The 11,907-nt window shown below is 39.5% G+C and overlaps 1 protein-coding gene across 3 annotated transcripts in view; it reads left to right on the forward strand.

The window, feature by feature from the left end:
- The window catches only part of Itch (itchy E3 ubiquitin protein ligase), a 123,673-nt gene that overhangs the window by 78,499 nt on the left and 33,267 nt on the right, over positions 1–11,907 (forward strand). For all 3 annotated transcript variants that reach the window (XM_021182181.2, XM_021182162.2, XM_021182171.2), the window contains 5 exons: positions 895–1,052; positions 2,509–2,704; positions 4,084–4,179; positions 5,928–6,102; positions 9,582–9,651. In XM_021182181.2, coding sequence (XP_021037840.1) covers positions 895–1,052; positions 2,509–2,704; positions 4,084–4,179; positions 5,928–6,102; positions 9,582–9,651 — 695 coding nt within the window. The remainder of the gene's footprint in view (positions 1–894; positions 1,053–2,508; positions 2,705–4,083; positions 4,180–5,927; positions 6,103–9,581; positions 9,652–11,907) is intronic.

An 11,907-nucleotide genomic window follows, 5' to 3' on the forward strand; every position in this document is an offset into this window, starting at 1 on the left:
GAGACAGGGTTTCTCTGTATAGCCCTGGCTGTCCTGGAACTCACTTTGTAGACCAGGCTGGCCTCGAACTCAGAAATCCGCCTGCCTCTGTCTCCCGAGTGCTGGGATTAAAGGCGTGCGCCACCACGCCCGGCGATAACTTGATTTTTAAGGCTAGACTGTGCTATATAAAAGGAAATAGAACAAAATATTATGGTTTGGACGTTGGGTAGACTAGTACAGAAAATTCCTATGTTACCTATCTACTTTTGTAATGCATGGAAATTTTCATGTTAAAATATTTTAAAGGGCTTGGATGTAGCTCAGTTGCTGGAACACTCACCCAATGTGCCCAAAGCCCTGGATTCCATTCCCAGAAGGAAAAACAAACAACACACTGTTAAAGTCTTTAGGAAAAGCAAAGTCCATAGTGTGGTTCTGTCAAACAACTAGAAGTGTTCCTTGTTAGAATCACATTCGTATTAATCTTACAAGTGCACTCTTAGGTAACTTCTTACTGAGAACTGTTACTTATTTTCAAATGGGAAAGTGGCTTTATTCTCATGTAGCTTCTCTGGCCCTAAACTTTATTTGTAGTTAAGGTTGGTCTTGAATGCCCTAATTCCTCTTGTTTCTACTTCCTGAATGCTGTGTTGGAGGCATGTGTAGCCCTGTTTGGCTAGAAAGTGTTTTTAACATAGATGTAAGCCTAAGGTTAAGGGAAAGAGCCACTTAGAAAAGGCCAGTGCACACCAAGATATGAGTGCAGGCTTCTCAAGAGAGAATCGTGAGAATGAATGTCCTAACAGTAGCAATATGTATGATTTTGGTGCCTTCAAAACTTACATTGTTTAAAAGTTCTCTTTAATAAATGTCTTTTTAATAAATGATAAAGGTGGTTTTCTTCTAATCCAGAGTGAGCACAAATGGATCAGAGGACCCTGAGGTTGCAGCATCAGGGGAAAACAAGAGGGCCAATGGGAACAATTCTCCGTCCCTTTCAAATGGTGGTTTTAAGCCTTCTAGACCTCCTAGACCTTCCAGACCACCTCCACCTACCCCACGAAGACCAGGTATACATTCCAGCCTTCAGTGTTGTTTTATAAATAATAAGTTTTTTTGTAGGAATAGTTGATAGAGTCTCCAGATGGTGTCCTTGTTAACCTCAAATGTTTTCTTCCTCAGACTGGGATCAGGAGTGTGTACTACCATGTCTTTAAATAATGTTCTGTTTGGGAACTGACTATTACGTAGGTGTCAGGGAGGCTGTTTTAGGTCATTGGTATTTTATTTAGATAGGATCTTACTCTGTAGCATAGGCTGGTCTCCAACCTAGTAATCCTTCTGCTTCAACTCTCAAGTGCTGAATTTGCAGGTATGAGCCACCATATCTGGCTTCTGCTTTTTTACGTTTAAAAACTTGACTGAGAATGGCCTTTCCATAAGCAACTTAGAATTGCCTTTCTATAAGTTATTCTTTTAGGAATGAAGTTATGTGGGACAGGACTTTAATAAGAATAAAAATAATGCTGGGTGTTGGTGGTGCACGCCTTTAATCTCAGCACACGGGAGGCAGAGGCAGCTGGATCTCTGCAGTTTGAGGTGGGCCTGGTCTACAGAGAGAGTTCCAGGACAGCCAAGACTACCCAGAGAAACCCTTTCTGGGGGGTGGAGCAGGGGGAAGAATGAATAAATGAATGAATGAATGAATGAATGAATGAATGAAAAAAATGAATGAATGAAAATAACATGTATTATATAAAGTATATACAGTATAGTGTAGTTAGATCGAAACTTTGTGTGGTTGATGACTGTGACACATCTTATACAAAATAATTTGGTTGCTTAGTCCATTGTATCTCTTAAAAAGCTGACCGGGAGTAGGGGTGGGAAAAAAGACTCAGCTGTTAAGAGTCCTTGTTGCTCTTGCAGGGGAACTGTATTCAGTTCCCAGCACCCATAACTTCTGTTTCAGGGGATGCTCTCCTCTGACCTCTCCAGGTACCACATGTGGTGTGCACAGACATACATGCAAGCCAAACACACCAAAAATAAGTGAATAAACCTGATAAAAAAATTCAAGCTTACTAGTAAATGATAATTTTAAAGCAAAAAAAGTTCATATTTTATGTAAAAGCAAATGAATATCATTTAGTAGCATTTATACAGAATATCCATTTTCTCGTTACCAACATCAGAAATTAGTCTCAGATCTTCAGAGTCACATTAGAAAAGGCAGTTTTAAGGATCTGGAAAGTGGTACCCATGGTTTTTTATTCTAAAAGTTTTTACTGGGCTAGGAGTTGTAGCTCATACTTGTCTATTATACACAAGGTCCTTGTACCACAAAAATCAACTAAGTAGTTATTTATATGGTTATGAATTCAGAGTAATATATGCTGTGTAATTTGATGAGACCTGTATCTTAGGTTTTATTTATCATCAACTTTTTAATTTTTAAATTAAAATTCTGTGCTGGTTTTAGATTTCAGAAAGCAAAAACTTTTCTTTTACTCAAACTTTGTATAGCTTCTGTCAATGGCTCACCATCCACGAATTCTGACAGTGATGGATCTAGTACAGGCTCCTTGCCACCAACAAATACAAATGTAAATACAAGTACATCTGAAGGAGCAACATCTGGATTAATAATTCCTCTTACTATATCTGGAGGCTCGGGCCCTAGGCCCCTGAATACTGTAAGCCAAGCTCCCCTACCACCTGGGTAAGTAACCGTTAATATTTGGGTTTTTAAGCCTTTGAGTGTACTCATTAATTGAAAAGGATTATAGTATATTCTTTCATAATTGTCTTTTAAGTAATTGTAATTGATTTGGGGAGTTTTAAATCCAAGAAAGCTTACCGTATTTTAAGTACTACCTCTTCTTTTGGGGAAGTAGGAAAAAAATGAGCTAGGTATTTTAGCATATGCCTATAATCTCAGCACTTGGGTATCTGAGGCAGAAGGATTGTTGTGAGTTCCAGGACAACTTGGGCTGCAGCATGAGATGTCCCCCAGATGTTTTTTTGAGCGTGGAGGGTGGACTGTTGCATACCCTGCACTGACCTCAAACTCACTGTGTAGGTGACAGTAGCCTTGAAGTATCCACCCCTCTGCCTATACTGCCCAAGTATGCACCATTACACATGGAAAACAAAACAGTTTCTATGGTGGGACCCCACCACCACCATAGAAAGTTAACAAAAACCAAGCAATAAAAAATTATAAGCCGGGTGTGGTGGTGCACACCTTTAATCCTAGCACTTGGGATGCAGAGGTAGTAGATTTCTGAGTTCGAGGCCAGCCTGGTCTATAGAGTGAGTTCCAGGACAGCCAGGGCTACATAGTGAAACCCTGTCTCAAAAAACCAAAAAAATAAGTAAATAAAAAGATTTAAGATCTGGAACTGGCTGCTCTTTTAGAGGACCCAGTTTTGACTCTGTCTGTAACTCCACTCTCAAGGGATCTGATGTCCTCTACTGGCTTCTGTGAGCACCAGGCACACATGTGGCATACAGACATGTCTATATACCCATACACATAAAAATAAATAAGCAAATAACTGTGAAAGGAACAAACTGTGGTGGTTTTCTGCTTTCCTCTTCTCTTTGGCGACAAACCTGCACAGACTAGAGTGTGACAGCGGCTGGTCGGTTAGCTCTCTTCTGTAATGTGCAAGAACATCTTTGATAAAGACTTACGCTGTGAGTTCTGTTTTTGTAGAATGTAGTCAAATGCTGCCCTTGGGTTAGCTCAGTTGTTGAGGTTTCAGGCATTGATGCTCTCTTTACCTCTCAGGTTCTAAGGATAGCCAGATTAGATTGAGACACTCCGCTCTTCTAGATTGACTGACTGGCTTTGAAAGGCATGGTTTTTTTTTTTTCCAGAACACAAAAAAGAAAACTCATTCACTCTTGGGCTTTTCCCTCTCTTTTTAGATGCCATTTCTTGATTGTATTTTAATTCTGTTTTCTCCTGTATAGACTAACAGGCTTATTTTTTTCAGTTATGTAAGATGATTATTTAAGGTGAAAAGGTATAGTCAGGATTAAAAAGCCAAATTAATACAAAATGTTCTTACTAGTCTTTGATTTCTATTTAAGGTGGGAGCAGAGAGTAGACCAGCATGGGCGTGTTTACTATGTAGACCATGTTGAAAAGCGAACAACATGGGATAGACCAGAACCTCTACCTCCTGGGTAAGTGTCTGAATTTAAAAATGGCAGTTAATCCAGAAGAACAAATTGTGTCTGTAACTGGGGTTTCCTACAGTCCCTGTTCTCCTCTTCCTCTCCTTTGTTTGCTTTGTGCTAGACACAGACTAGAAGGACGAGAGCTGGAGCACTGGCTCTGAGTGAGCATGCTGAGGGTTGTTGCTCTGTTACTATTTGTTTTAGGAGATAGAGTCTCACTGCATATTCCAGAAGAAACTCTTGATCCTCCTGCCTCAACCTTTCAGCCTTGGAAGTTCTGGGGTTACAGACCTATGCTGCCATACCATGATGAGTGATTTTTATTTTTATCATTTCTAATTTAAAGATTCTTTAATTCTTGTTCTTTGTATTTTTCTCTCTGAGCTTTTTAGCCAGCTAAGAGACACACAATTTTAAATTAGTTTCGTCAAGAGTTATAACTCGGGCTGGTGAGATGGCTCAGTGGGTAAGAGCACCCGACTGCTCTTCCGAAGGTCCAGAGTTCAAATCCCAGCAACCACATGGTGGCTCACAACCATCTGTAACAAGATCTGACTCCCTCTTCTGGAGTGTCTGAAGACAGCTACAGTGTACTTACATATAATAAATAAATAAATCTTTAAAAAAATATAAAATGAAAAAAAAAAAGAGTTATAACTCTACCAAGCATGGTGAGGGTCAGGAGATGAGGGGCATCCTCAGCTCTGCATGGAGTGAGAAGCCAGCCTGTGCTGTAAGAGCTGTCTCAGCCCCTCCACCCCGAGGAAAGAGTTACAGCTCCTTGTATCTGTTAGGATAAAGTCTCTCTTATTAACGTTAATGTATATTACAATCATTGCAAATGGTTCAGAAAGTTAAGGACATGTTGATAACATAGTACTGAGCATTTAATGTATATATTACATAAGATTGAAAGAAAATATATTTTTTAATTCAAAGGGAATATCTAGCAAATATGGGGTGAGGGGCACATCTACTCTGAGGTTGAAGATGGTTCAGTGGCTTAGAGTGTTTGTTGGTCTTGTAGGGTTTGTGAATTTGTTTCTCAGCACTCACATGAGGCAGTTTACAACTGCCTATAACTCCAACTCCAGGGCATCCAGCTTAACTCCACAGTCACCAGCATACATGTACATACACATAGAAATAACAATCTTTAGAAAAATGTTAACTTTGCTAGACATCAACTAACTCTTAGAGAAATGCATACCTAAAGGTGGTTTGACTTGTTGAATTAGCAGGTAATAGTATATTAAATATTGATGAGGAGCTCTATCTATAGTAATGCTGGCAATAGTGTTAATCTGTTTCCACCATAAGAATCTGATGTGTGTGTGTGTGTGTTAGTTAATTCTATATAGTAGACTTATGAAATAATTTGAAGAAAAAACTTCTTTGTCTTAGTTATTATTTTATTACAAGTAAGTTGTAAGGTAGTTGTATTCCTGTGTAAGTTGTTTTTAATTGAGACTTATTCTGAACATATATTTAAAAGACCTCTCTGATACATGCTACAGACTTATAAAGGACAAAACTTTAGAAACATTGAAGTTCAGTTTGTAAATATGAATTAATGATTTCAGGTAAATCAGAAAGAACTGAGAATGTAGCTCAGTGACACAGCACTCAGTAGCATGTGTAAGACCCTGGATTTGGTCCTCAGTACAAAGAGAAAAATAGTAGTTTCTCAAGGTAAAAAATCTTATATGCTTTGTACAAGTTTTCTTAAATTAGTGATTTCTTTTCTGTTCTAGCTGGGAACGGCGTGTGGACAATATGGGACGTATTTATTATGTTGACCATTTCACAAGAACCACAACATGGCAGAGGCCAACCTTGGAATCTGTCCGGAACTATGAACAATGGCAGCTACAGCGTAGTCAGCTTCAGGGAGCAATGCAGCAGTTTAACCAGAGATTCATCTATGGGGTAAGGGCCTGTTGATTTATTGATTAGTATAACTAATAAAAATCTTCAGTGTTGGGCTGGAGAGAAGGCTCAGAGGTTAAGAGCACTGGCTACCTTCCAGAGATCCTGAGTTCAATTCCCAGCAACTTTGTGGTGACTCATAACTATCACAATGAGATCTAGAAACCTCTTCTAGCATTCAGGTGTACATGCAGGCAGAACACTGTGTAAACAAACAAACAATCTTCAGTGTTTAAACACTGCCTGCGTGCATCGTATGAAGCACTAATGGAAGGAAGGTAGTAGGGTGGTAACCCAGGTGCTGCAATCTGTAGATATTGATCTAGTCATGGATTTTGTCTTTCCTATTAAAAAGAAACAGAAAAGAAAAAGAAGTTAGAGCTGTGGAGAAAAGATTGATAAAAATGAACCCAAGTAGTTCAAAAAGAATTCAAACAATTTTAAATGTAACTGCCTATAACTTACTAGAAAAATTGAAAGTTCAAGTCTCAGGGGGCCTAACTTTTTTGTTTGTTTGTTTGTTTGTTTTGGGGTTTTGTTTTGTTTTTCAAGACAGGGTTTTTCTGTATAGCCCTGGCTGTCCTGGAACTCACTCTACAGACCAGGCTGGCCTTGACTTAACAGAGATTCACCTGCTCCTGCCTCCCAGGTGCTGGGATTAGAGGTGTGCGCCACCACTACCCGACTGGGAGCCTAAATTTTCTGTGGCTGCATAGAGTTGACAGTGGTTACCGTTTACTGATAAAGTTTCCTGAATAAACTAGTATGCAGCTCAACTAAAGAGCTTATAGTCTTTACAGTGTTATATTATACATATATCTACACTATGTAAGTTTATAAAGTATTTGCTTTACAAAGCTGAATAGATGATGTTCACCTGTTATCTTTAGCATTCAGGAAGTTGACCATATGGCTCACTTGAGCTCAAGAGTTCAAGGCCAGCCCAGACAACTCCAAGACACTAAGGCACTGCTCAAAAACAAAAGCAAAACCAAACCAAAAACAATAAAAATAACCAGACATGGTAGTACATGGCTTTAATTTCAGCACTCTAGAGGTGAAAGCGGTTAGATCTCTGACTTCTAGGCCCTTCTGGTCTTTGTTGTGAGTTCCAGGTTAGCCACCATGTCTGGGGTGGGGCAGGGTAGAGTAGAGATAGACAAAAACAAACAGAACAAAAGCAAGCAAAAAAACCCAATAACCAAAAGACTTTAGTTTCCTTCAGACTAACAGTGCAAATACAGTGATAAATATATAAAATAACATCTGTGCTTTCCTTGCTGTGTGATCTGCTGCTAGGGATGTTATAATCTGAAGTCATAAAGTATCACAGAACTGTCTCTGAGAAAAGTAAAATAGCCCATGTCAAAATAAATAGATTTGTTGCAGTAGTATATAGAACTTAAACCAAAGAAGCCAGTTGGCGGACCCTGGGGAAGCTGAGCCTCTCCACCTCTGGTTCTTCAGCGTTGTGTGAGCTTTTCTTTACAGTGCACTAGAGGAAAATGGCTCTCCTTTCTTCCTAAAGGGTACCTTTCCTCCATTTTCTTACCAGTTTCTTTTATTTGTTTGATTATTTATTTACTTATTGATTGATTGGGGGGCTTTATTTACTTTTATTTTATGTGTCTGAGCACCTGAATGTTTGTCTGTATACCAGATACCACATGCATGCAGTATTATATAGAGTCAGAAGTTCACGTCCCCGTGTGTCTAGAATTATAGCTAGTTGTGAAGCTGCCATATAGATGCTGGAACAGAACTTAGGTCCTCTGCAAGTGTAGCCTGTTTTCTTAACTGTTAGCCATCTCTCCAGCCTCTGCTGCCTTTCGTTGGACCTCATCATTAGAATAGTGTCCACTTAGTGCTGTGGACCAAGTCATCTTTATTAGAGAGCGTATGGGGGCGTGCCTATTGAGGGGACAGGTAGACTTAGAACGTCTGGGCAGCTTCTTTCCTCATGGCAGCCAACACTATCTCAACTCCTCACACATCTTCTGAGCATGGATGTACATCGTTACTGTCAGGGCTCATTTGGCTTTAGGAACCAAGTGGCATAGAGCATTGCTCATAGGGAGCAGAGCCACATACCCCCCATAGCATTTGCCACACAAGTTTTATGTGCTTGGAGAGGTGATCACAATGCTGGCCATGCCTCAACTTGCTCCCATTCTTCATTACCTGTGTCATTCTTGGAGCCCACTGCCATGGGGTAGTGCAGAGCCACTGTTGCTGCTCTTCGTGCTGTCGTGGCTGCCCTACCCTTGTCATATTGTATTTTGAGACAGGTTGGCCTTCACCTTCAGATCTTCTTGGCTAAGCCTTCTAAACAGCTAGAAGCCTCTGCTAATCATCTCCTCTCCCTTTTTTTCCCACTTCTTCTTTTAAATTCTATTCTGTTTCACATTTTAGTTTCTGTTTTTCTAAGTGTGGCTACTAAACTTGCCTGCTGCTTTCAACCCTAGTTCTCACATGATTCTCAGATGACTTCGGAGTCAGATACATCTGGTTCCTGGTTCCACAGTTACTTTGAGTAATTTTGAATAAGCTATTTAATCTCACCAGGACTCATTTGCCTTCTATGTGAAATAGATACTTAATTGCTCTGGTAGCAATGTGTTGTCTTGCTACTCCCCACTCCATCTGTCTCCGGTTTTCTGTTGTTTTGAGTACTCAGCAAGATTGTTTTCATCCAGCTATCTTACCACTCCAGGTTTTGGTTTTATAAATGTAATTTGTAGGTAAGAATTTATGTATTTATGTACTATTTTAATTACACATAATTTTAAGTGTTAGATAATACTCCATAGCATTTTCTTTTTTAAAAAAGATTTATTTATTTATTTAATGTATGTGAGTACACTGTAGTTGTACAGAAGGTTGTGAGCCTTCATGTGGGTGTTGGGCATTGAATTTTTAGGACCTCTGCTTGCTCTGGTCAACCCTGCTCACTGTGGTCCACCCCGCTCCCTCAGTTCCTGCTTGACCCGGTCCAAAGATTTATTTATTATTATACATAAGTACACTGTAGCTGACATCAGACAGCTACACCACCTGAAGAGGGCAGCAGATCTCATTGTGGGTGCTTGTGAGCCATGTGGTTGCTGGGATTTGAACTCAGGACTTTTAGAAGAGTAGTCAGTGCTCTTACCCACTGAGCCATCTCGCTAGCTCCACTCCATAGCATTTTCTCTCTCTCTCTCTTCTTTCTATCTTTCTTTCTTTTCTCTTCTCTTCTTTTTTTTTTTGCTATATCTTGAACCAACATTTATTGTTATAATATAGGGTTTTCAAACATTTTTTAGCCAAAATAAAGTATGTTGGTACTATATAAAACTTCTCTAGGGCATGAATTCTGCAAGAATATGTTGTATTGTGTATGCTAGGTAAGTTATACTGGAATTCATACATTAGCTCTGAAGTCATGTGCTTATGTTGTGAATTATATTTGTTTAATTATTTATTTTTATTCTTTATAGAATCAAGATTTGTTTGCTACATCACAAAACAAAGAATTTGATCCGCTTGGTCCGTTGCCCCCTGGATGGGGTAAGCACATCAGTTTCTTAATTTAGAAAATCTGTTACTTAGAAAACCAGGACTAGAGATGTTGTCCTGCAAGGGTATAGCTCTGAGTCCAGTCACTAGCATTGCAAAAAAGTGAAAAGAAACAGATTATGAATATAATAATCTGGAAGGAACTCAAGGATGTAAACTTAGAGAAGAAAGTCATTCTTACAAGTTTATATACTTGAGGCTCCAGTGTCTGTTACTGTCACCAAATACTTGAGGCTGGATGCTCTCTAATGAACAGAAGCTGAAATGGCTTAAGTAGGAAAATCGTTTGCTGTGCAAACAGGAGTTGGATTCCGAAGACCAAGGTAAAGAGCCAGGCCTGATAGCACATGACGGCAACCCCATGGAGGTTGAGGACATCAACAGATCCCTGAAGTTTATTGGTTAGCAAGCCTAGTCAAATTGTTGACCTCCAAGTTCAGAGAGAGACAGTCTAAAAAACTAAGGGAAGCCAGGCATGTACACATAAGGGAAGCATACATAATCTATCTTGAAAAATAGCCATCATTTCTTTTTTTAAAATCATTTCTACTCAAAATATTTTAGTAATAACCCAGAGAGATGATTGGTATATGCCTATAATCTCAGCACAAGGAGTTCTGGGCCAGCCTTGGCTACACACTGAGTTTAAAACCAGCATCAACTTTTGGAAATCCTGATTCAACCAAACAAAACAAAGGCAGGAAGATAGTAAAGTGCTTGTTGTGTAAGTGTGTAACTCCCCACTATCTGTATCTGTGAAGAAAGATGGGTGTGCTGCCAGGCATTTATACTCCTGAGGGAGGTATCTGAGAAGGTCCCGAGAGTCTGCTGGCTGGCTAGGCTCAATCAGATGAGTCCTGGGTCAATGAGAAACTCTTGCTCAAAAAACATAGCAATCCCTGAGAAGAAACATGTGAGGTTGTCCTCTGGGCTCCATATGCATGTGTGTAAATATGCTTATATATGTATATATCTCCACCCACTAGGCATATATACAGCCACCATGAGACAGAACAAAATAGGCCATTTCTCTGAGTGAAGAAGATATTTATATGTGAGTCTGGAGGTGGAGTCTTGTGATGGTTAGGGAAGTGGAATGGTCAGTGTATGGTTGATAGAAAGCAAAGCAAAGAGCTTTAGAAAAGGAGGGTGGCCTTTGGTGTGGACCCTGACCTGTCAGACACTGCATTGCTGGACGTAGGTTGTGTGCTTTGTTCCTACCTCTTTTATTTGTATATAGTTGAAGGCTACACATTTATACTCCCATCTTCTACTTATTTTTTAAGATTTATGTTCATTTTTATTTTATATGTATACATGTTTTTTTCCTGCATATGTATCTGGGTATACCTGGTGCCTACAGAAGAGTGGATTCGACCAGGAACTTCAGTTACAGGCAGTTGTGAGCTACCACATGGGTTCTGAGAATTGAACTCAGGACCTCTAAAGAGTAGCCAGTGCTCTTAACCTCTGAGCCATTTCTCCAGCCCCCACCCTTCATTTTACAGCAGAACTTGGGCTCATTTTTATGGTGATGCTTACTAACACACCATTTTTACTCTTTTGAAGCAGCTATAGGGAAAAAAAAATCACCTCTTGATCTCAGAATATTGAATTGTGGACTGAGGGAGCTGATGGTGTATCTGAGGCATAAATTACCTACCTAGTTCTTATAGACCTTAAGCTCACACCTATTTTAACACACACACACCCATATGTCATTTATGTAAAGCTAAATAGCTGAGAAGTCATATGGGCAGGATAATATAAAATAAATCTCTTTTAGCTTCTTAGAAATTTTTTATTTAAAAATTTTTAAATTTTTTATTGTATTTTTATTTTATGTGGATATGTGGGTCTGTATGTGGACATGTGCCTAAGTTCAGGTCCCCTCAGAAACCTCAAGTACTCTTGAGTTACAGTTGTGAACTACCTGATTCGGTTGCTGGGAACTGAACTTGGGTCCTCTATAGAACAGCATAAGTGCTTTTAAGTGCAAAGACATCACTCTCAGCCCCAAAATAATATTTTAATATCTCACTAAGAAACAGAAAGAACTCTTAAAAGTGTAAGTGGGTATGGCAGGTTGTCTCTGACCCACCAGTTCCCCAAGGAATGACCTGGAAACTTCTATTAATTATGAATGCTTTAGGCCTTAGCTGGCTTGTTCCCAGCTAGCTCATATAACTTAAATAAGCCTATTTATACTAATCTACATTGTTGCGGCCCGCCCGCGGTCCACAACAC

The sequence above is a fragment of the Mus caroli genome, chromosome 2 (assembly GCF_900094665.2).
Source record: "Mus caroli chromosome 2, CAROLI_EIJ_v1.1, whole genome shotgun sequence".
Taxonomy (NCBI): Eukaryota; Metazoa; Chordata; class Mammalia; order Rodentia; family Muridae; genus Mus; species Mus caroli.